This window comes from Engraulis encrasicolus, chromosome 10 (genome assembly GCF_034702125.1).
Source record: "Engraulis encrasicolus isolate BLACKSEA-1 chromosome 10, IST_EnEncr_1.0, whole genome shotgun sequence".
NCBI classification, from domain to species: Eukaryota; Metazoa; Chordata; class Actinopteri; order Clupeiformes; family Engraulidae; genus Engraulis; species Engraulis encrasicolus.
In genome coordinates this window covers 16,897,392-16,922,256 of record NC_085866.1, presented here as the reverse complement: position 1 = coordinate 16,922,256, position 24,865 = coordinate 16,897,392, and the positions used below count along the sequence as shown (strand labels likewise).

General features: G+C 45.1%; 1 protein-coding gene across 3 annotated transcripts; it reads left to right on the top strand.

Annotated features, from left to right (window-relative positions):
• The first annotated feature begins 1,217 nt into the window (after positions 1–1,217).
• zgc:153867 (uncharacterized protein LOC337226 homolog) lies at positions 1,218–13,522 on the top strand. Of its 3 annotated transcripts, none has more exons than XM_063208208.1 (7): positions 1,218–1,318; positions 2,050–2,077; positions 7,291–7,434; positions 7,671–7,847; positions 8,502–8,579; positions 9,818–9,853; positions 12,649–13,522. In XM_063208208.1, the coding sequence occupies exons 1-6, from the start codon at positions 1,316–1,318 to the stop codon at positions 9,844–9,846; spliced, it is 459 nt and encodes a 152-aa protein (XP_063064278.1). In that variant the 5' UTR covers positions 1,218–1,315; the 3' UTR covers positions 9,847–9,853; positions 12,649–13,522. The 3 variants fall into 3 exon arrangements, with proteins under 3 accessions (XP_063064278.1, XP_063064277.1, XP_063064279.1); XM_063208209.1 differs by having other exon boundaries at positions 1,221–1,318; positions 7,674–7,847; XM_063208207.1 differs by lacking the exon at positions 9,818–9,853 and having other exon boundaries at positions 1,219–1,318.
• Positions 13,523–24,865: the final 11,343 nt, after the last annotated feature.

Genomic DNA, 24,865 nt, shown 5'->3' with positions numbered 1-24,865 from the left:
TGCCATCATGGAGGCTGACTTTTGAAGCTAGCACTAACACAAGTTGGATGGTCCATTTTCACTGTAGCACAGGATGTGCAATGCTCTATTATTGTCAAAAAGAATGGACTTCTACAACTTCTGCTGACTTCTGTAAGCAAAGGACAGTTTCCCATGTCTTCTGGGTCTATTTCAAGTGAGCTCAGGTGCTTAGGAGAATGTTAAACCCCTGTGTCATTTTCATGCATTAAGCATTCTTAATATGGTCAATTTTCAATAGCTCTAGCACTCCAGGAATTAGAGTGAGACTACAGCCAATATATATTTCATGATGTCATGAACCTATACAATGATTTTATTAACAAAAATATGTCTTATATACACTCAATCGTGGTAAATCAAAGGGAATTCAAAAATGTATGTAATAACTATGGTAATTATTCCCTTTGCATCTTTAATTCTGAGTGACTCAGCCTCTCTGTGATGATCTTATACCTGGACACCTATATTGTCCGTCAGTACAATTCATTTTGAAATGTTCTTCTTTGTTGTTTTATCTTATTTGGATGTTTACTAAATTTCACTGATCCCCGTCCCAACTCTTTTGAGACGTGTTGGATTTCTCAAATTAGAAATGAGTACATATGTCCCCCAAAAGAATATTTTTTCTCGGTTTAAACACTTAATATGCTGTCTTTTCACTATTCTCCATCTAATGAATAGATTGAATGTTTTGAAAATGATAGCATTTTGATTTTATTCACTGTTTACCAAACGTCCCAACTTCATCGGAGTTGGGGTTTGTATTTAGGTCTAGATCATAGCCTATTTTCCATTAAATGATATGTTATAATACAAAACAGAAAATGTAAATATTATTGCTACTGTTTCAAACTATCAACTTGTGTGTTTTCACCAATACTCACCAACATGTCCATTATTGCCATCCACCCATGCCACTCTCCTTTTTTGGTTCAGCTGCAACATTGTAGCTAGCACATCTATCACAGATCACAAAACATCACTCTTTAAAATGAATAACATATGCTGGCTGGGCTTGCAAATCATCAGCACTCACAAAAGCGCAGCTATGTTTACATGTTATATAACAAGAGCTATCATAAACAGCCGGTTAAGATGATAACATCACACCATATGAGGCATTGTCAAGCCTTCTACGTCTTTAAGGCTCAAGTTACAGTTACCGGCCCATGCTCTACTGGGCATGCTCAAACGCGCGGCTGTCTTCATTTACTGGCCTACTTACTTCCTACATCTCACATTCCTGCCTCTGCCCTTGGTCTGTGAAACCACTCTCCTCGCCCCAGCCGCAGACATGGTAGGCTCGCTAAATTTCACTTCTAATTGTGTCAATATATTTCGCTGTTTATTAAATATGCTTGCAACCAGGTAGCTAATGAAATATATGGCGCATTGTGTCGGCTTCCAAATGGTGCCATCCAGTGTTCCCTTGTGGCGGGTTTGGTGTGGTATTGTCGAAGAACTAGTAGCAGGCTGCTAGCTTTTCGGTTACTGACGTTTCGCAGGGGCATTATTTGAAGTGGCCACACCCAAAGAAAGGGCCTTTCAACATCTGTACATTTTAATGGTGGCCTGGATTTCAATGCAGCCATTCAGTCGAAGCCAAGTATTTCAGAAAGTGTGTTACATAGCTTCACATGGTGCTACTAAATTCAATGTTTTGTGAAGGCTGCATCCGCTAAGCAACAACTGGCTAGTCGACATTAACTCGACAGGCTAAGTGTAGCTAGAAAGACAGCCAGCTGTTCATGTATTTGACAATCAAGTTGATATCTTTAATCTCGTGTATTTGTAGTCTTTTGACATGACTTCAGTGTCCTAGAGATGGCTTATGGGGTTTTGGTTTTCGTTTACCTGGATGCCTAATGGCTAGTCAAATGCTAACGTAGCGTGATGAACCAAAATGATATGTCAGGTAAACGTCAATACCAATGGAAAGCTACCGTGAAATGAAGTTTCTCCAGTGACACATTGCACCGTCCATACGTCGCATCATGCTCACCCATAACCTCTTTTTTTAAAAAACAGTCGGACTTCTCGGAAGATCAGATCATTGGTGAGTAAACCGCTGTCACTGTTACATGTCACTCCTTCATCCGTCTTCTGTGCTTGGCTTTCTTTTCTTTTCCCACCTATCGACATTCCATCTCTATGCCCATTCCTTTTCTTTGTGATTTGACTCTGAACTTCCCTTTCCTCCCTGCTGTTGTATCTATCCCTTCTGCTTAAACCTGTCCCTTACAGATTGAGTTTAACTTGGATCAAATCCACGGTGAGTCGATGGAGAACCGCTGTAAATTGAGGCACATCTCTGAATCAAACCTGTGCCAACCATTTTAAGTCTGCAGTGTTTCGTCTTGTGTGTGTTGACGCATGACTTGGAGGAGCAAATAATAGCACCTTTGGTTGTTATGGTTTTCAGTGTGGGTTGTGTGAAGTGAACGCAAACCTTGAACTAATTTCTGAGGGCAAGCACATCTGTTCACTGCAGTCAGATTGCTGCATCACTTGTTGGCACATGATGTGCCATATGTAGTGTGATGACAAACGTGATTTGAGAAATGTTCACAAACTCTACTGAGATGTCTGTGTGTATGTGGGCGTGAGTGTGCATTGTGTTTTGGAATGTGACTAGCTGCGAATGTGAAGTTCTCTAGGCAAACTGCAATAGTAAGCACGGCCGATCATGGCGTCTTTTGCTAAATCTTTATAATGCTCTTAACCTTAATATGCTGCATTGTGTGTTGTTGATACCGAAGCAACAAGCCACAATTTATCTCACAAAACAATCTCTCTCTCATACCCCTCCACAACTCCACTGAGTCACTATCGGCAGCTGTTTCCTTTTTAGGGCTTTGTGCGCCGGAGTTGAGTTGTCCTGTCCGCTGTTTTAGTGTAGGCCTAGCATGCTTGACATAATAGCATTGCTCAGTCTCACTCCTCCCGCGGTTCTCCTACGCTGCCTTATATGGTGAAAGAGCTCTGGTCTGAGGAAGGCATGGAACTAGCGCATTCCAGCCGACAGGAAGAGGAAAACATCAGCAACTGGGCTTGAGGGAATACAGTCCACAGCCACTTCAAGGGGTCACTTACTCACTGGGAGCTTTATCTTGTTGTCTTGTTTAACTTCTCATGTTCTGTGGCAATTTCCTGTTCCTCAATTTTTCGCTATAGCAAGACCTTTGCTACATGGCATGGGCCACTGTATTGTGTGTAGATGGCACATCATTGGTTGTCAAGCCAATTTAGTAATGGCACTTGAACGTTGATGTTTTTCATGTTTTTAGAAGATTTGTTTAAATGCTTTTTGTTCTGTGACTGTGATGCAAGTCAGGCATGCCAGATACTCACTCACAGGGTCTGCTTGCCCTGGGTTGACTTCACTGTTGAAAGTATGACATCATCGACACAGACTAGTGTGGCTTCCCTTGTAATGAGTTGGCGCTGAGTGCCTTTTTAGTATCTGTGAGTTGTAATGCCTCACTGGTGTGTATCACGCTTAACTGATCTCGACGTGAATGGGCGTGTTGTGAATTCGCTGGAGGGTTAGGCTGGTTTGCTGGATCCAGGCCTACCCTGTGCAGTGCATTGCAGTGGAGCTTTTTGTAATCACCTGGCCAGCACAGCGTACTGCAGTACAGAGGCAAAGTGCAGTACTAACCATTTTGTCAAAATTGAATTTAGAATGAAAATCATCTTCCTCACTCCTTCTTTATCTTGTGACAAAGTTTACGGGCCAAACATGTCCAGTTTTAGAGACATTGCCAAGTTTGTCAAGTTTGCAGTAACGACAATATCCAACCTAATACCAATACCTTTTTAAGACTTTTTTTTGTCAGCTTTAGTGTAATTACTGCACTTTGCCTTTGTAGGCCAGTGTAGTCGGGCTCTTTGTTAATCACCTATCCCATGATTACAGGCATTATCCCACAGCCCTGCCAATACTGTATAATGACCAGCTTTACAGGGGAAGCTGATCAGATAGCAGGGGCTTGGCAACAGCCTGACTCCTCCTACACATGAGGAGACTGCAGGGCTATTACTAGGTCACTAGAGATGATTAGAGGAGTAGAATACTACTGCCAGTGCCAGGCCATTCAGACGAGCAGAGTGGAGAATACTATTATTACCAGGTCACTTGGCAGAGCGACTGAAGACGGCCAGCTGGTCACTGGCATTAATGTTGATCTCTAGTATCTATCTACACTACCACTGATGAGAATACAGGACTTACTACTAGGTCACTGAGACGAGTAGACCAATCGAGTACTACGGCTAGTGCTAGGTCATTCAGACAAGCAGAGTGGAGAATACTATTATTACCAGGTCACTTGGCAGAGCGACTGAAGACAGCCAGCTGGTCACTGGCATTAATGTTGATCTCTAGTATCTATCTACACTACCACTGATGAGAATACAGGACTTACTACTAGGTCACTGAGACGAGTAGACCAATCGAGTACTACGGCTAGTGCTAGGTCATTCAGACAAGCAGAGTGGAGAATACTATTATTACCAGGTCACTTGGCAGAGCGACTGAAGACAGCCAGCTGGTCACTGGCATTAATGTTGATCTCTAGTATCTATCTACACTACCACTGATGAGAATACAGGACTTACTACTAGGTCACTGAGACGAGTAGACCAATCGAGTACTACGGCTAGTGCTAGGTCATTCAGACGAGCAGAGTGAATAAGCTTACTACTAATACTACCAGGCCAGAGGAGCACGTAGCAAAGTCGAGCGAGCAGCCAGTCACTGGCGCTACTGTTGAGATGTGGATGAGGGTAGACTTGTCACCCTGTTATACTGCACTGCTGTATGTGGAGAACAAGGCAGCATTTTGGTTTTGGCCTAGCTCAGTTGGGCAGCGAAGACACTGTCACTGGTATAAGTAGTGACAATGATCTGTGTCGATGAAAGTCGGGCCCGGTCACACTGCACAACTGATGAGAATACAGGACTTACTACTAGGTCACTGAGACGAGTAGACCAATCGAGTACTACGGCTAGTGCTAGGTCATTCAGACAAGCAGAGTGGAGAATACTATTATTACCAGGTCACTTGGCAGAGCGACTGAAGACAGCCAGCTGGTCACTGGCATTAATGTTGATCTCTAGTATCTATCTACACTACCACTGATGAGAATACAGGACTTACTACTAGGTCACTGAGACGAGTAGACCAATCGAGTACTACGGCTAGTGCTAGGTCATTCAGACAAGCAGAGTGGAGAATACTATTATTACCAGGTCACTTGGCAGAGCGACTGAAGACAGCCAGCTGGTCACTGGCATTAATGTTGATCTCTAGTATCTATCTACACTACCACTGATGAGAATACAGGACTTACTACTAGGTCACTGAGACGAGTAGACCAATCGAGTACTACGGCTAGTGCTAGGTCATTCAGACAAGCAGAGTGGAGAATACTATTATTACCAGGTCACTTGGCAGAGCGACTGAAGACAGCCAGCTGGTCACTGGCATTAATGTTGATCTCTAGTATCTATCTACACTACCACTGATGAGAATACAGGACTTACTACTAGGTCACTGAGACGAGTAGACCAATCGAGTACTACGGCTAGTGCTAGGTCATTCAGACGAGCAGACTGAATAAGCTTACTACTAATACTACCAGGCCAGAGGAGCACGTAGCAAAGACGAGCGAGCAGCCAGTCACTGGCGCTAATGTTGAGATGTGGATGAGGGTAGACTTGTCACCCTGTTATACTGCGCTGCTGTATGTGGAGAACAAGGCAGCATTTTGGTTTTGGCCTAGCTCAGTTGGGCAGCGAAGACATGGTCACTGGTATAAGTAGTGACCATGATCTGTGTCGATGAAAGTCGGGCCCTGTCACACTGCACAACTGTAGTGAGTGAACGAGTGGTTATTTTGCATGAAATGCCGTCCGCCATGAAGGCCGTCCGCCAGTGAGTCCCAGCCGTTACTATTGATGCTGATGAGGAGCATGTTAGAGCCATGTTCTACTACTGTGTAGTAAACTAAGTTTATGTGAATTATGCAGTGCTGATGCCATGCCTGATTTCAGACTTGACAGAGTTTGCAAAAAATAAAAACATTGATGATAATTAGCCATTAGGTTATTCTTATCTCAGAAAGTGTTAGAGGTTCAGGGTTTTCTTCTACTATCAGGCTTGAATAATGGTCATACACAGGCTATTAAATGTTTGAATAATGTGTCAAAATAGGCCTACGTTACGTCACTATGCAGTATCTTGTCGTCGTCGTTAGAGCAGGGGAAAAAGTTCAGGCTCAGGATTTTTATTCACCATCACCCCTGATTACGACATGTGTTGGGTTATTACGAGTGTGTTCTCTGGTGAACAAATGAGCATTCCCAGTTGCCCAAGATGCTTGAGCCATGGCCCAGTGGTTAGGTAGGAGGACTTAAGATCTGAGGGTTACAGATTCAAATCCCCACCCTTACCTCTCCCTACACCTCCATCCATGGCTGAAGTGCCCTTGAGCAAGGCACCCAACCTTACATTGCTCCAGGGACTGAAACCAATACCCTGTAAATAATAAGTTTAAATAACTTTTTATAAAATGTGTCAGGTAATGTAAAAAAGGGCAGCCAGCCACTTTTGTGAATATTGATATGCATTTATGGTGATGACCGAAGGACTCTCCCATTTTTATTGCTTCTTTATTGGTGCACAGTGCACTACAATGGGTGTGAGGTCTATTTTTTTAGCAATGTCAAGTAAGCGTATTAATTGTTTTCCTCACGTGCTATCTTGTAGCGAAGGTGTGTGCTTTTCAGCTTCGGCTTGTGTCACTGACGTAGTGAAGGCAGCAGCCAGGCACCGTCCAGCATTAATATTGATATGTCTCCTTTTGTCTCTGTGTCTGAGCAGCTCATATTCTTCTCCACAAGCTCCTCTCTATATTTAGTCTTTAAGGAGTCAGGCATGAGTGTTGTTGACCAGGTCAGTTTGACGTCAAGTCTGTAGTGTCAGGTTCACCTGTGTGCATCCACATGCATGTCAAAGATGTCTCCCACATACTTGATTTGAATTAACCCCCTAAAGTTATAGTCCACACATGGCTTCTGTTCTGCTCTCGTTCTCATCTGCTTTTTTCCCCCTTTCCTCTCATTTTTCAAACCATGTCTTGTCTCACTTTTTTCTTCCCCTCTGTTCCTCCTCTTCTAAGCATAATTTTAATACATTTATGGTGTACAACAAGCTCTCCCATTGACCGATGCGTTTCTGGCCCTCTCTGACTGGCGGTCCTCAGAGTTCAAAGAGGCGTTCCTGCTGTTCGATCGTACGGGCGATGGCAAGATCAGCTACAGCCAGTGCGGGGACGTCATGCGGGCACTTGGCCAGAACCCCGTCAACGCAGAGGTGCTCAAGGTCCTGGGGAACCCCAAAGCCGAGGGTGAGTAGTGGTCACATACTATACATGAAGGGACAGGGGTCATTTGTAAGGCCCCTGTATCAGATGAACAGATGACCTCTTTTCTGATTGGGATTGGTTGTTCAACTACAAAGTGCATAAAACCTTATCTGATGAGCTGGATGTTTTTTCTCCTTTTTTTATTTTTTTATTTTTTTTTTTAATCAAATATCTGGCCGCATTACAGCAGCTAACATTAGCTTTTTTTGTCTCCCCAGCAGAGATGAACCACAAGATGCTGGACTTCGAGCAGTTCCTGCCTATGCTGCAGGCCATCGCCAAGAACAAGGACCAGGGCTCCTTTGAGGACTTCGTGGAGGGCCTGCGGGTGTTCGACAAGGAGGGCAACGGCACGGTCATGGGCGCTGAGCTGCGTCACGTCCTCACCACGCTGGGTACGTAAAGATCGTCTTATTGGTTGAGAGGAAGCATGACTGGTGGGTACGGGCTGTCTGATTGGCTAAGGGAAGATGAGGGTGAGCTTTGTCACATATTCACCACGCTGGGTCACCTGATCACTTGATTGGCTTGAGGGAAAGGAGATGGGGGTACGGACCTTGTGATTGGTCAAGGGGAATGAGGAAGAGGGGTTACAGACTTTTGATTGGTTGAGGATGCAGGGAGAGATTGGAGTAAGGGTTATTTTTAACGGCTTCTTCAAATCAGGTCAGCCTCATGGCTTGATGGTCCCTTACTGGTAGTGGGGGGCAAATTACTTTTTGCACGGCAAGGGCTGAAGGACATCAGTTTTGATTCCCAACATGGGGGGTGTGGGATGGAGTGCTGTGTTTAACATTCCTAGTATAGACGGTCATAACAGCTGTGGAATGTTGCCCAATTGGATTTTTCGCTTCACAGAGAATTACGGTTTCTTACTTTATATATTTGAAGTAGATGTCTGGAATATGATGATCTAAGAAATAAAAGTGATTTTCTTTCTTTCTTTTCTTTCTTTCATTATCTCTCTCTCTCTCTCTCGCTATCTCTCTCTCGCTATCTCTCTATCTCTCTCTCTCTCTCTCGCTATCTCTCTCTCTCTCTCGCTCCAGGTGAGAAGATGACAGAGGAGGAGGTGGAGACACTCTTAGCAGGGCACGAGGATGCCAACGGCTGCATCAACTACGAAGGTGAGCTCAGTCAAACCAACACGCACAGGCTGTTGCTCTTAGTATTTAGGAGTTCCCCATCAGCTATTCTTCCTGCAGGGTAATTCCAATAACCGTGATTAATGATAAACCTTGCCAAGTTAACCTGCAGTAAGTGGTAAACCTGCTAATAAAGAGCCCTTGGGTGTCATTTGGTTAAGAAAACGAGGACCAGAGGGTATTCTATTAGATGATTTACCACTACCTCAAGGTTAGCTTCACCTGGTTTGTTATTGAACCAGCTTAGTGGAATACCTCCCTGGGGTCCACAAGCTCTTCAAAGCATCATTCTACTTCATCATTTTGTGACTCAAGCAGTGCCGGTAACAAAACTGTCTAACCAATTGTTTGCCTGTCGCTAGTGTCATGTGTTTGTTTGTTGTTAACCATGTAATGTGAGCAGCATGTGCTCTGAATAACCGTGGCGGTTCAGAATGGCAAGATTCTGGAACTGAGTGGCTATCAAGCGTAACATTCCACATGGAGGTGTTCGTTGTCTAAAAACCGTGCTGGTAACTAGAGACTATTCAAGGCACTTAAAGGCACACTGTGCAAGATCTCATTTGTCTTTTAAGCCTGAGAAAAAGAATTCTCCCATTGTCCATTCAGTGGACAGGCGCCCAATAGATTTCTGAAGAACTCCTCTTAACCTGAACAGATTAGTGCTCTTTTATGGGCCCACGTGGTGTTGCAACGTTTGCCTTTAAGTGCTTGATAAGAGTTATCGGACTTCCATGTAAATTGGAAATGCTAACAAAGACTGATTGACATGGCAACCAACCAACCAAATGGCAGTAGGTCATTGTCCCGTTGACATCACCAGGCTGCCTTACAGTATATTCCTCAGAAAATAAGGGGATGGGTTTTTAAAGTATTTTTTAAGGGCTTTTGTGTTTTTATTGTTTATAGGACAGTCAAAGAAGAGAGAGCGGGAGAGATGGGGCAGGGCTGGCAAAGCGATTCAAACTTGGGTTGCCATGGGCATGCAAACCCATAGTGGGGGGGGGCTTAGGGCGCTGCACCATAGTGCCCCCCTATAAGAGAGTAGTTTTAAACATAATGGTGAATTGTAGGTTAGCGGTAAGGGGGAGACCAAGACTACATGTAACATGGCCTAGTGTAAACGAAACCCGATGCCTGGGATGAAGTGGGGCTAATGACTGATGGCTGTCTGTTTGACGTTTGTTTGATGTCTCCTGTGACCTGTTCTCCCTCCACAGCGTTCGTTCGCCACATCATGGCAGGCTGAGTGCCGGGTACGGGATCACATCCCTCCGTCCCTCCCCTCTACCTCTCTTTATCTCTCCATCTCTGTATCCCTCCTTCTCTATCCCACCCATCCCCCCCACCTCCACTACTCACCCACACGTCCAGCAGCAGTCCCCCCCCTCACCAAGAGAGTCTCCAGCAGGGAGAAAGCCTCTACTGTACCTCCTCCACCACCACCACCACTACCTGCACCAGGCCCGACCGCAGGCCTCCCCCGCCAGCCTGCAGCCAGCCTCCACCCCCCCCCAGTAGCCCCAAAGCCTGCGCCATTTAACTTCATATGGAGGTCATCTCATCTCTGAAGATGGCCTCATTTTCTAGTCTGATTTGGAAGTATTTCGGGGGTGTGAGTCTGCCTGCAGGTTCGCCGCTGCGGTAGGACAGAGTGGCTCATAGATTTTTGTGTGTGGAGCGTGGAGGTTTTTGAGTCAACTCCTTTCATTTTTTTATCTTAGTTTTCCCCTTCCCATGTCTCCCTTTCTCTCTCTCTCTCTCTCCCCCATTCCTTTTCCCTTTCTTTTCTCATAATTAACTCTAGTTCTTACCTTTTTCCTGGTCCTAAAGCAGCCCTGCGCTATTACCATGGCTGTGAATGTGGCCATGTCTCTGGGCTTTGGCTCTGCCTGTGGCTGTGGCTGTGGCTGTGGCATGCCCTGTGCATGTGATGGGCAAACCCCCTCTGCCACCACTGCACTGGCTGAGCTCAGGCTCAGGCTCAGGGGCTTTACATGACTACTGAAGTGCAGAGGGAGGAGGAGGAGGGTGGGGTGCAGTGGAGGTGATGGGTACTTTACCTTTTGGAAATGGCAGAGAGCCTGGAGGGCATCAAGGTCATCATAGAGAGTGCAAGTCACATCCCTTCTGGCAGGTCGCATCAGCGATGAATTTCTCGAAACCAAAGTTGCTTAACTACATTAGCTACTTTGTTGTTTTCAATGCGTTTTCCCATTGACAACTACCGAAGTTGCTAACAGGCTAACAACTTCTCTTTTGAGAAACTCAGCCCAGACTTGAGATCGAAAAATGGCAAAATGGGAGCCAACAGAGAGATGCATCGTGCCTCATCATCACCCATTGGTTGTTTTTTGATCTGAAGTGCGTTTGGCTTGACCAAGAGGGGTGTGGCGTGGCCTTACTATCGGCAGTGGTACCTGAGGGTCATGAAGCTGATGGCAAGCGGTGGTGTAGTGGGTCTGCTGGTGTATTGGATTGGGCTGCTTGGGTTTTGCTGGGAGTGGTGCATTGCCTTACTGGTTCAGCCAGTGGAATCAGCCTTTGTCATGCATGTTTTGGGCACACCCCAAAACATGCTGTTGACTCATGGGACATAGTGACGGTGGTTCATTGAAAAATGTATTAGATGGTGTATTTGAGTTCTGTTTTGGATATTTTACCTGCAGTCCTTTAAATTTGCATATATTGAAAGATGTTGAACTGTGCATGCAGTGTTTATGTAGTCATTGTGTGTCCTTGATCCATGTGTATTTGAGGCTGTGTAATGTCCCCAAGACCATCAGACCTCTCTCTGCTGATTTACCCAGGGTGTATCTAGTCACCTCTACCTCCACCCCTCCCTCCCTCCCCTCCCGCGCTAGCTGCCCAGATTCTGCCATTGGCCTCTGTTACTTCCTGACTGATGGACGCGGCTGAGCCCTAGCGCCCTCCTCAAGAACTGTACTGTGCTTTACATGCTGTTCCTCTAGCGGCCCCCCTCCTTCTACCCCTCTCTTCTTCTTCTTCAGCCTCACCTCATCCTCTCCTCCGGTCTCATCTCATGATCCCACCGCCCTCCTCCCCTTCCTCTTCTCTCATCTCTCAGCCTAGCCTGGTCTCTTCCTCTTCGTGCGGTAGAGGACAATGCTGGAGAACCTTCCTTAACTCCTAACTCTAACTCTGACTGACTGTTGAATCCTAGAGCTGGTCTGGTCTGGTCCGGTCTGGGCTCCTCGCTCTGGGCTCCTCGCTCCTCTCCTCCCCCACTCCACTCCAACTCCACTCCGCTCGTCCTGAGCTCTCTGGCTGACTGACTAGGAGCTGCTGTTATAGACCATCCTCTAACTACTACTGTACATCTTCTACTGTGGCTGTTTTATTTCAACATTTTCTCCGCTGTGCTGTGCCTGACTGTGGATATACTATGGATAAATAGTTGAACGGATGTTTGTCTGTCTTGTGTGCATGTGTGGTGGTGGGTGGTGTGCAAGGGTGACAAAACATGGTGTGGGGGCGGACCAGACCCCTGCTACAGCATACCACGTGGGACAAAAAAGGCGATGAGTATTAGCAAAGGGAAATTTGCACACAAAGCAGAGTGTGTTGTCGACTTTAATTGTATTTAGTCTCAGTGCGTCCTTGGGCGTTATCAAATTCACCCAATTTATTTTCAGATATTTTTAGCTTTTTATATCGAATCAGATAAGACTACTGCACAAGTTCTAGTTCCACAACAGCGAAGTGCAATTATGGTAAGGAATTCCCTCTCGTCTCCCGGCCTAGGTTCTGCACCGCCGGACCAAAAATAGTTAACAGACTGTTTTCAGAGTTTACAGACTCTGTAAACAGTTTGTCCCAGGGATATAATGGAGAAGCTCAAGTTTGTCCCAGGGTGGGAGGGGTTGGCAAGGGTCCCCTATGGATTCAGTCCAGCGATTTGTCCCCCTCACCATAAAGGGAGCTGTGACGGGCTTTGTGTTGACGTGGAGTTTATGCTGTAGTTTGGGCCTGCGTCCCCTCCTCTGTCATGCAGTGTACTGACTCTGTTCTCTGTCTCCTCTCTCTGCAGAGCTCGTCAGGATGGTCATGAATGGCTGAAGATGCAGATGGAGGATGATTTATTTTGTGCTTCTGTTATTATTTCATTCCCCCCCTTTATTATTTTTGAGTAATTGAAGTTGTTTCTTTTTTTTTTCCTGACACATTTCTGTTACATGGGCACCATTTTGTTTTTTGTTTGTTCATTCCTTGAAGCCAATGCATTCCAAGCAGCTTCGAACACATATACTTCCACTTCACTCACCTCACCTCACCTCCCCTCCCCCCCACCATGTTCTTTGCATTGGTCCCTCATTTTGGGTTTTATTTTCAGAAGTGCCTTTACCCCCTTCCATCATCCCCTCCTACATTACCCACAAGTCACCTCTGCATCTATTTCCCATGATGCTCCTCTGCTGTCACCATCTGGCGCTCTGGAATCTGCCCTGCATGAGGGGTCCGTAATGTTGTTATTAAACGTGTCGTACGCGTGCTGTCAAAATAAAGACCTGCAATAATATTCCTCCATAGACACAGCACTGCAACTTCCCCCCCTGTCCTCGCTCCTGTTGAAACCCTACTGTTCATGCTACACCTACCCACTGGCCTGAATGTGTGTGTGTGTGTGTGTGCATGTGTGTGAGAGAGAGAGAAGGGGTGTTTTAGTGAGCGAGGGTGCCCCCAGTGGATTGGCCTGGTATGGTCTTCAGCGGTGGGGCTATCGTCTGGCTCTCACCGACATCCATCGCTCATTGCCAGTGCAAGGCAAAAGAACACCTGTCCTCGGCAGCAAACCAATCATGAATTTGAACTCAAGTCGGATTGATGACCTCACAAAAGGTTTTGTGTTCTTAAAGACGGCATTTTAAGATTCCATGTTTGAATAAAAACAAACCTTTAACTGAGCTGAGCTGTGTTCGTGTCTTGTTTTTAAGCCTCATGTAGATTTGTTTCTTAATTGTCAGGTTAAACAGATTTCTGTTAATGTAATTTCTCCTATTTGCCAAGTATTAATATTAAGTTGCGTTCATTTGCATGTACAGGCTACTTTTGTGCCTTGTTTCCCCAAAGTGTAGATCAGGTGTCCCACCCTCATTTTGGCTCAGGGGCCACATTTGGTCAATTTGATCTCAGGTAGGCTGTATCAGTTCTGTAATTGTGAAATGTTTCAGAATTGCATTGCTAGTCAATCATCTCGGTTGGTGTAAGTGGTGAGCAAAAAAGGCGAATTCGTTCTCAAGAATTGAGCACCTGAAATCTCGAACACCTGCAGCACCTTTTGTAATTGGTTAGGGAATGGGATGGAGATTTACTTCCTTAAGTTTTTAACATCCTTAGTTAATTTATTTATTTATTTTTCTCGCTACTAGTCCAGGGGGCCTAAACCATCTGCCTGGCCGCATCTGGCCCCTGGGCCTAAGGTTTGACACCCCCAGCCTAGGCAATGTACAGATAGGGACGAGGTGGTACTAAAGCGCCCCTTTGCCTTACTGGACAAGAAATGCCCTTGCCTGTTTTATGTCACAATACTGTGGTCCATGTTGATATGATAATGTGCAAATGCTTGACGACCAAAAGCAAGTGTCAGTAATGCCCCCTCACCCCTGGTGTAGTAGATGCATTCTCTTTAACATTTCCTTAGAGCCCAGCAGTAGGCCTAGTGCTGGATTAGTTTTTGGAGAATATTACACTGTTGTAACGGCATGTCCAAATGCACTACTTCAACAAGAAATAGTAGGCATCAGTTACCATTTATTTAGGCCCTACTTGAATTGATTCTTTAAAAATAAGCACCATTAATATGGTGATTATGATCAGTTAATGCTGACATTGTTCTAATTTCAATTATGTGGAGCTGCCCTACATTATTGTTACAGCCTACATTAAGCAGCATTCAATAGTCTTACCACTCCGTTTAAGCCAATGTTGGTCACCATTTACAGTTTTTCTCAATTGCTTACACACAATTTTCAGAATGAGTTCTCAAAACTCTACACACAAATCCCCAAAACTCGCACACAACGGGCAAAACTCCCCACTACCCCTGAAAAATGCACGTCTTGTCTCAAAACAATGAACTCTCTTCTAAAAAGGCATTTTCGTTCTCAAATGACACATACAAGCAGTCATTTTAATACACTCTTATGTAAACCATTGAACACTAATATGCAAAAGGTAAAACTCTATACTCAACTTGACACACAGTAGAAACTTATTTTCTTCACTGTTATACTTACTAAAGATGGTATTTTTCTGTAGTAAAGTACTGAACTATTGTTTTTAGGCTCAGAGTACACAGATGTGTGACACAAATATATTTTACATATTTTTCTGACATTTAAAAAAATTGCACTAATTTATTGCCAAATATTGGGTAACCACATTAAAATGATCTCTTGTATAACATATTTTGGAGTTCAAAAACTAAACAAATGTGTTTTCTCACTGCATCCACTCATGTTTTCATCAATATCACATGCACTGTGTGTCCTTATGGGGTGATGATTTCAGATTGTAAACCCGTATGAAGAGAGTTTGCCCATGTGATGAGGAAGTGAACATAGTATGGCAGTTGATTTTAGTATTTTGAATGACAGTGTGTTCAATGCGACAACCAGGGATTTTCTTCATGAGAATTGTGTGTAATCCAGAGAATTGTGTGTAGTGGTTTGAAAAGAGTGTGTTTTAAAACTGAAATGTCAGTGTAGGCCTAAAGAAGGAATTATGCTTAATGTTCAGTGACATTGGTTAGGGGAGTTGGGAAATGGGTGAGATGTTCCGAGAATTGTGTGTGAAGTACCAGAACTTGTGTGGAAGCAATCGAGAAAAACTGTAATCAGCCTACACTATCTCTTCTCACCACAGGGTGGCGCTGTTTGGTCAGTAATCGTGTCCGGCCGAGTTGACGCTTGGCAGTCAGGGTCGGCCTGTTCACAGGCAGCAGTGGTATTATGATTATTATTTATTTATATATATTTTTTAACAGGCAGTGGTACTGACCTATCACTAAACAACAAACTGATGTCACCTCAGCAACAGCAATAACTCACAGCTGTTCATTTAGATTACCTACAACAGTAATGTTTGGTTAAGTCTTTCTGTGAAATTTTGGGTGCAATTTTTTTGTTTTTTTTGTTTTGTTTTGCCTAACCCAGGAAAATGTGTCCGGCCACCAAGGTGCAAAATGTGTAAAACTGAGTATTAGAAAAGATTATTATTATTATTATTATTACTACTACTACTACTACTACTACTACTACTACTATTATTATTATTATTACCATTAGCTATTATTGTTGTTATTATTATGGAACGTTATTTTTTGTCTGTCATCATTCAATGTCATAATGAACCCACATCAGTCAATCTCACAACACCTTAAGTGTTGGCTATAACCTACATTTACGCTACCCAAAATGTAAACTTAATTGTCATGAACATGAGACTTAAAACTAGTCTGTGAGTGAGTGAGACTGTGTGTGCGTGTATATGTCTGCTGTTGAGACCTTGTGTTGAGATTGTGTGTGTGTGTGCGTGCGTGCGTGTGTGGCGTCTTGTGTGTCATCTTGTGGATTGTGTGGCCATATCAGATCGGTGATTCAACAGCTCGATGACCTTTTCCTTCCTCTGCCTCCCGCAACCAGTCAAAACTATTCCCCCTCATTAGCTGGCTTGTGTGTGTGTGTGTGTGTGTGTGTGTGTGTGTGTGTCTGTGTGTGTGTGTGTGTGTGTGTGTGTGTGTGTGTGTGTGTGTGTGTGTGTGTGTGTGTGTGTGTGTGTGTGTGTGTGTGTGAAAAGGAGAGGAATGGAGTGGCAGGTATCATATACCCCAGCGCTGAATAGGTTTTCCACTAATTACTGTTTTTTTCCCTGTGCGGTTGTTTGTGTGTGTGTGTGTGTGTGTGTGTGTGTGTGTGTGTGTGTGTGTGTGTGTGTGTGTGTGTGTGTGCGTGTGCGTGTGCGTGTGTGTGTGGCGCGACCTGGGAGTATTTGTACACATGCAGGGCTCTGGGCTGCCATGCACTTGTGTGAATGCGCTGGGAGGTAAGTGAAGTCTATTGATTATTTTAATCCGCCTATTTGTGAGTCTGTGATCCTCGTGGCTCTGCATTCGACAGGGGAATCACTAATGGGCCCGGCAGCCTGCCTCAGACCACAGATCTCTCCCCATCCAATTAACTACACACTGGAATCTGCGGGGAGAGAGAGAGAGAGAGAGAGATAGAGAGAGAAGGATACAAAGAGAGAGACAGAGACAGGGGGAGAGCAAAGGGGGGAGAGAGAGAAAGAATGAGAAAAAAACAGGGAGAGGCAGACAGAAAAAGATGGAGACAGAGACAGGGAGAGAGCGATGGGGAGAGAAACTGAAAGATAGAGAGAGGCAAATATGGAGAAATAGACAGAGGGAGGGAGAGAGAGAGACACACACACAGAGAGATGGACCAACTGGACTGGGCTGGACAGCAGACATGCCGAGCTCCGCGCTCGCTCGCACTTACCCCCACCGGCAACAGATCCAGCAAAGCCTTTAAGTCTAGAGTGTCATTAACTCTCGCTTTTAATTAAAGATTTTCCCCTTCGCGCTCTCACTACTGACACGGGTAGTATCCAAGTGCCATTTCGCATATTCCTTACAACAGGAAATCCTCCCCTTCCGCCCTCCCCCTTGAATTAAAAAGGCAACTCTAGGTAGGAACTGTGCCAATACAAGCTATGTGAGAGCACTTGGTACAGAACCTCTTGTCGACCTCTTGCCTGGAACTGGAGAGAGGTGGAACTTTGTTACAGCGTGAAGTCACACCCATTAACACTGAAATGCCCCTCTGCTTTCCTGTTGTGTCCTCGTCTTTTCAGAGGAGACAAATAAGAGAGGGGCTCTTTTCCAGAACGCTATATTTCCATATCCAAAAAATATTCAGAACTGTTTAATTTATAGTGCTATTTATTTAATATGCGTGAAATCACTGCATTGAATTAGCCTGATAACATCAGCCCATTTCCAATTGCCCCAACGCTTAAAATCAATTTGTTAAAAAAAAAATGTAATTGAAAAAAAATCATGCAAACAGCTTGTAAATAACTTTTATTGTGTTATAAGAAGGAGCTCTTCAAATGTCAGCAGGAATTTTGGCTGGCACATATAGCCTAGTTTATATTGGCTACATTTATTTATATATCTGCATAAGCTACATTCACTTTATAATAGAAATCATAGCATATACACAATTAAATATTCACTAAACCTCACTATATGTCCTATAATATGTACGGAGACCTTTAAATACACCTGGACTGGTCAAACATGCTCTGCATGGATGTGTTTTAAAACATCTCACATCACACCTCACAGTCCCCAAGTTCATAAATACAGAGACTCTACCCACCTCTGATTTGACCACTACACCCATGTTTTTTTAAATACAGTGTGTGTGTGTGTGTGTGTGTGTGTGTGTGTGTGTGTGTGTGTGTGTGTGTGTGTGTGTGTGTGTGTGTGTGTGTGTGTGTGTGTGTGTGTGTGTGTGTTTCGTGCTCCTGTTATGTGTGTTTTGAATAATGCAGTTGTTCCGGTCACTGCTTATATTCACTGGCCATGCAGCGCCGCGCCGTGCGGTCAACAAGAAGGCAGGAGACGGAGACATTTGAACGGCATTTATTACTGAGTAATATGGAGGCAAAGGGGATGGGGATGGCGTGAGAGGAAATGGAGAAAAGTTTGTTTTTGTCTTGAGAGTTGAGAGGGATGCTTGTTTCTGTGTGCATTTGCATTGAGCTGTATTTCTACTGTACACATGAGTCGTAATTGGATGAACGATGTGATCAACATGTTCTAGGCCGATGATCACCATTCATCACAAATGTCCAAGATCGAGCTCTGATTACCTTTAATTCATAAATAACTCTCCCACTTTGCCTTAAAGAACATGATTAAAGGATCCTTAGGCACATACATCCATTCTGTAAACACACACACACATGCACTCACAATGCAGATGCGGACAATTCACTGGTCATATACTCTGATCGCAGGACAAATGAGAGGAATGAAATGCCACTTCACTGTCTCACTGAGATAGACATTGATGAAGACTTAATAAAGTAATAGTGCAGAGAACAGATCACCCTTAAAGAGGTCATGCTTGACTTCCCAGGAACAGGATTATCAAAATGGAATGTCATCATTACACAGAGCACAGCGTTGGCTAGTTGTCTTTTTCCTTTTTTTTTCTTTTTTTAGTTTCTTCTCCTTGTTTCCTCTTCAGGAAATCTATAAAATAATTGAAACACTTTATTGGTGTGCTCACACTGTATTGAAATCTACTGATGGTTTGTGTCATACTGTGAGTAGATACAGGTCATCGTCATGGTGTGAGAGGCTGGAGAATATGCAATCTGTTAATGATCATGGCAATTTATTCATTGCACAAGTACATGAAATATCAGGGGTAACATTTAGAACGAGGTCCAGTCCAGTCGCCAAGCCAGTCATCTTAATTAAAATGACATTTTGAAAAAAAAAGGATATTAATGATTCAATATTTTTTGGACACACTAACTGCATAGCCTCAGTGTTATTCAAGGCTAAGAGGGCAAGTGTGTGTGTGTGTGTGTGTGTGTGTGTGTGTGTGTGTGTGTGTGTGTGTGTGTGTGTGTGTGTGTGTGTGTGTGTGTGTGTGTGTGTGTGTGTGTGTGTGCGTGTGTGTGTGTGCGTGTGTGTGTGTGCTTGCGTGTGGGCGTGCGTGCATGCGTGGGCAAGTGAGCCCACAGAAGAAAAAAACTGAAATGTCAGTGCACACAAATTGTCCTTTAAATTCACAGTTCTCGTCAAACCAGAATCATCACACTCGCTTGTTAAAATCAGGGTCATTCCAGATGAGCTATACATCGGTGTGTGTAATGCTGACATGATGTTGAAAGGGTGCAGCGAGCGAGACGAGAGAGACGATATGATGTGACGTGATGCGTGACTGATTATACTGTATAAATTTATACAGAGCCCTGACACATTTGGAGGAGCACACATCAAAACAGCATCATCAGGGTCGAGGGTTATTATACTTCACTGGTGATCAAGGAACAGTGTACCATAGACAAATACAAAACAAGACTTCAGATATCACCAGGTAATGCTAAGCTATCTACAGCTAGTTTACAACACAATTCTCTTGGGAATGGGGCATGGTGAAATATCCATTTCTCTTGAATTTCTTGAAAAAAAAAATCCCACTAAACGACAAATAAACAAATAAAAGAACACCATGTGCATGAGACATTAAATTAAATTCTGAATCGCTGAGTTCGAACTGAGGAGACGAGAGGGGGAAAAAACAGTCGTACATTTTTTTTAAAACTCCAAATTGTAGACTCGGTACATTAGCGCAGCGGTTCCCAAACTTTTTCAGCGGACACCCCCTTTTTGGACTTACCTAAGAGTATTTTCACAACCCCCTGGTCTTAGTCTAGCAATGAATTTCTAGCAATGGATTTCTAGCAATGTTAGCGGACAAACTAATTATGGAAAATCTAGCAATATTGATGGACAAAAAAATAAATAAAAAAAATCATGAACAGTTTGTCCTCTAATATTGCTAGTAATCCAAAGGACAGCAAATACATACTGTATATTGACCATACAAGAGAATACTGTTACTAACCAAATTATAGAGTTGTGTTAGCCCTAGGGGTCTGGACCCACAGTTTGAGAGCCACTGCATTAGCAGGGTTTTTTTTTCCCCTCCGCCAGTGTCTTTAGACATATTGGAAATCCATGCTGAAGCCCGCGGCGGCCGTGGCAAGTCAGTGTGCGCTCGTGCGCTCACTCGATCGTCCGTCCGTCCGGGGGCCCATGCAAAGTCCACACACGTGGGGGCCATCCATCCAGTCCACACGCACACACGCACGCACGAACACATTCACACACATATACACACACGATACGCTCACACTAACTAAAATTAATTGAGTGAGGGAAACTTACATTAATCACTTCTGCTCTCGGAGTGGGGTGTGCATGTCCACGCATATTAATATTTATTTGCTCTAATTATTATTATTTACACCTTTTAAAAATTATTTCCTCATGTAATATCTCTCTTTTCTATTTGTCTTACTTCTTGCATTTCTGTACAACTCTCTCTCTCTCTCTCTCTCTCTCTCTCTCTGGATGGGGATGTGAACAGTCTACCGTGATCATGACACTTGTTAGTGGACAGACTGACACCACCATACTGCCAACAACCAACCAACCGCCTCCACACTACCCCACCCCACACCGCGCCCCAAACCATATCCCCCACAAACCCTCCTACCATCCCATCTCCCTCCCTACCTAGAACACCAACACCAACCCTACACATCCCCAGCTGAAGGCCAATCACTACCACCACCGTCTCCCTCCGTACACTTTCAGAAGGTACAGAGCTCGTCGCTGTGGCAGTACCCTCAAGGGGAGTACCATTGCGTTGCTTGGGTGGTACCTCAAAAAAGACGTGACAGATGCACATTGGTCGACATTGCAAGAAACTAAACGCACCTCTTTTTTGGGGTACCAATCAAGCAACGCAATGGTACTCCTCTTGAGGGTACTGCCACAGCGACGAGTTCTGTACCTTTATTTCTGAGAGTGTACGTCCTTACCAAGCCAGAAAGACCCCCCCCCACCGCTCATTCCAAACCCCAAAGCCCACCCCTAAACTGCCGCTCTTCCCAGCCAAACCAACGCCATCCTAAATGACCTCTCTCCCGCCGCAGACAGAGGACCACCATCACCCCTAAACCACACACCACCCCGATCCATATCTCCCCAGCCAGTGTCCAGCTCCCCTGAACTAACCTGCCCCCCTCCCCAGCCAGTAACCCGCTCCCCTGAACTAACCTGCCCCCCTCCCCAGTCCCCAACCAGCTCCCCTGAACTAACCTGCCCCCCTCCCCAGCCAGTGGCCAGCCATGTGGAAATGCAGTGGAGAGCAGTAAACTGAACCAGACTAGCTGCAATAGACATTTTTTTTTTTTTTGCTAATAACCATTTTGTTTCCAGCAACCCTGGAGAACATAAAGAGCTTGACAAGAATATATATTTTTAAAAATCCCTACCCCGCCTTCCATCCCTTCTGCCCTTCTTCCCTCCTTCCTTTGTACATGGAGCGAGTCTCTCTCTCTCTCTCTCTCTCTCTCTCTCTCTCTCTCTCTCTCTCTCTCTCTCTCTCTTTCTCTGTCTTTGCTGTTGCCACCCGGACTTAGATCAGGCAGACAGGGTAGGCAAACACAACCAACAAGGTTCTTTTAAACACACACACACACACACACACACACACACACACACACACACACACACACACACACACACACACACACACACACACACACACACACACACACACACACACATAGACAAACAGAGCAAAAGAGTGGGGGCGTGCAGCTCAGATGTAGAGATAATGAGGTAATTAGACACCACTGTATGGGATGCCACATGTGTCTCACGTTCTCTTATACACACATACATACATACATATATACTTTTACACATTTATATCTCTCGAGGTTTTTTTTTTAGTTTGTTATTTGTATGTTTTTGTTTTTGTGGTTTTTTTATGGGGTTTTTTTGTTTTTGTTTTTTGAAGTAGAAATTTTGGCAGATGTCATAGGAGGATGCGTTAGGGAGGGCGGAAGGTCTGCAATACACATGGTCACATATTTACACACACACACGCGCGCGCACGTGTGCACGCACACACGCATACGGGCGCAGGGAGGGAGAGAGCGGTGGATGCGCATGAACACACTGCTGACGAGATGGCCATGGAGCCCTTCAGCCTCGAAGTGACACACATTCATACACACACACACACACACACACACACACACACACACACACACACACACACACACACACACACACACACACACACACACACACACACACACAGACCCACACACACATCTTTCATGCATCTCTCACATCGACACGTCCCTCACACACACACACACGCCTCTTTCACGTCTCGCATGTCGACTGTCTGTCATGTACTGTACATGTGCATTTGGGTGTGTGTGTGTGTGTGTCTGTGTGTGTGTGTGTGTGTGTGTGTGTGTGTGTGTGTGTGTGTGTGTGTGTGTGTGTGTGTGTGTGTGTGTGTGTGTAAGTGTGTGTGTGTGTGTGTGTGTGTGTGTGTGTGTGTGTATAAGTGTGTGTGTGTGTATAAGTGTGTGTGTGTGTATGTATGAGTTTGTGTGTGTGTGTGTCAGTCAGTGTCCATGTGTGGTGTGTGAGGCTGTAAGTAAATACCCATGACTGAAAATGTAATGTGTGTGTGTGTGTGTGTGTGTGTGTGTGTGTGTGTGTGTGTGTGTGTGTGTGTGTGTGTGTGTGTGTGTGTGTGTGTGTGTGTGTGTGTGTGTGTGTGTGTGTGTGTGTGTGTGTGTGCAGCATGTGTGCGAAGCTGTGTGCATCAGTGAGTGTGCCTGTATGTCAGTACGGTTTCCTCTGCCTTCACGCACTGTGCCCCCAGTACAGTAGTGGTGTCTTAGGGAGTGGGGAGATACAGTAATGAGGATGGGGGGTTGGGTACTGGGTTACTAGGTGGGGTGCTGGGTTACTAGGTGGGCTACTGGTTTGGGTGGTGGGTTCAGTACTGGGTTGGGTACTGGGTTACTACTGTAGGTGGGCTACTGGGTTCAGTGGGTTGGGTACTGAGTGGGGTGGTTGGTTGCTAGGTTGGTTACTTGGATGGGTTGGATGCTGAGCTATATTTTGGGTTGGATGCTGGGTTATATACTGGGTTCGGTGTTGGGTTTGGTACTGGCTTGGGTGTTGGGTTTGGTACTGGTTTGGGTGATAGGTTGGGTAGTGGATTGGGTACTGGTTTGGTTGGTGGGTTATATACTGGTTTGGGTGGTGGGTTGAGTGCCGGACTATACCCTGGGCTGGGTAGCCTAATGGGTTGGGTGCTGTGTTGGATACTGGGTTACACACTGTGTTGGCTGCTGGGCGTTAGCCAATGTCTTTCATCGGGCAAGTAGAAGGGGCGCTTGTGGTTTGGGTGCTGGGATTTTGATTGGTGGGTTAATGCACTGGGTTGGGTACTGGGTTGGGTGCTAAGTACTGGGTTAAGTACTGGGTTTCCGTGGGGATGGTGTGTCCTGGGCTTTTGATTGGTGTATTGGACTTTGGGTGTTGGGTGTTTTATTGGTGGATTTGGTGGCTGTCTACTGGGTTGAGAACTGGGTGTTGGGTCTTGCATTTGATTGGGCAAGTAGAAGGGGATGTAGGCGATAGGTCTGCTGAAGAGGTGTCAAAAGTAAAAGTAAATTCATGGTGTAACGCCAGCCCGTGATATTATATAGCAGTTACATCATTTACTCCATTGCACCTAATGGGATAGACTGTGTTGTTACTGAAAAACACTAAAAACCTAACAAGGACTCACCGCAACCTTGATCCAACCAGTGAAGAGTCAGCTGATCGTAAGACAGGTCTACTGGTTACTCAGTTACCTGTGTTGGAAAGAAAAAAAGTTTCTTTTTTTACTTTTACTTTGACACTTCTGGTCTGCTGTGAGGATGCTGGGTAATGAGGCGGATAGTGGGTTGGAAACTGGGTGTTAGGTGTCTGATTGGTTGGTGTGTGTGTGTGTGTGTGTGTGTTGAGAGTTGATTGGCTGCTATGGGGAGGTACTGGGCCTTTGATCAGGATGAGTAGAAGAGGTTTGTATAGGGATTCTGTGGGGGTAGTGGGTTGGGTAGTGGGGTTTTGATTGGTGTGTGTGTGTGTGTGTGTGTGTGTGTGTGTGTGTGTGTGTGTGTGTGTGTGTGTGTGTGTGTGTGTGTGTGTGTGTGTGTGTGTGTGTGTGTGTGTGTGTGTGTTGAGAGTTGATTGGCTGCTATGGGGAGGTATTGGCAGTTGGTTGGGCGATGGGTCAGTCGGGGGGGGGTCAGGTGGTGGGTTGCTCTGGTGGCTCCCTCCCTCTGGTCACCACTCGTGGCATAGTCAGGGTAGATGAGGAAGGAGATGCCTGGTCATGCCGTGGAGCCTCTCTCTCTCTCTCTCTCTCTCTCTCTCTCTCTCTCTCTCTCTCTCTCTCTCTCTCTCTCTCTCTCTCTCTCTCTCTCTCTCTCTCTGGCTAGCCAGGGTAGATGAGGAAGGAGATGCAGGTGGACTGGTCAGTTCATGCCGTGGTGCCTCTCTCTCTCTCTCTCTCTCTCTCTCTCTCTCTCTCTCTCTCTCTCTCTCTCTCTCTCTCTCTCTCTGG

Bases quoted from the DNA above. Each gene is read 5' to 3' on its own strand.
- zgc:153867 (XM_063208208.1), top strand. The intron at 7,848-8,501 runs GTACGTAAAGAT...CTCTCGCTCCAG, and splicing joins TCACGTCCTCACCACGCTGG to GTGAGAAGATGACAGAGGAG. The intron at 8,580-9,817 runs GTGAGCTCAGTC...CTCCCTCCACAG, and splicing joins CGGCTGCATCAACTACGAAG to CGTTCGTTCGCCACATCATG.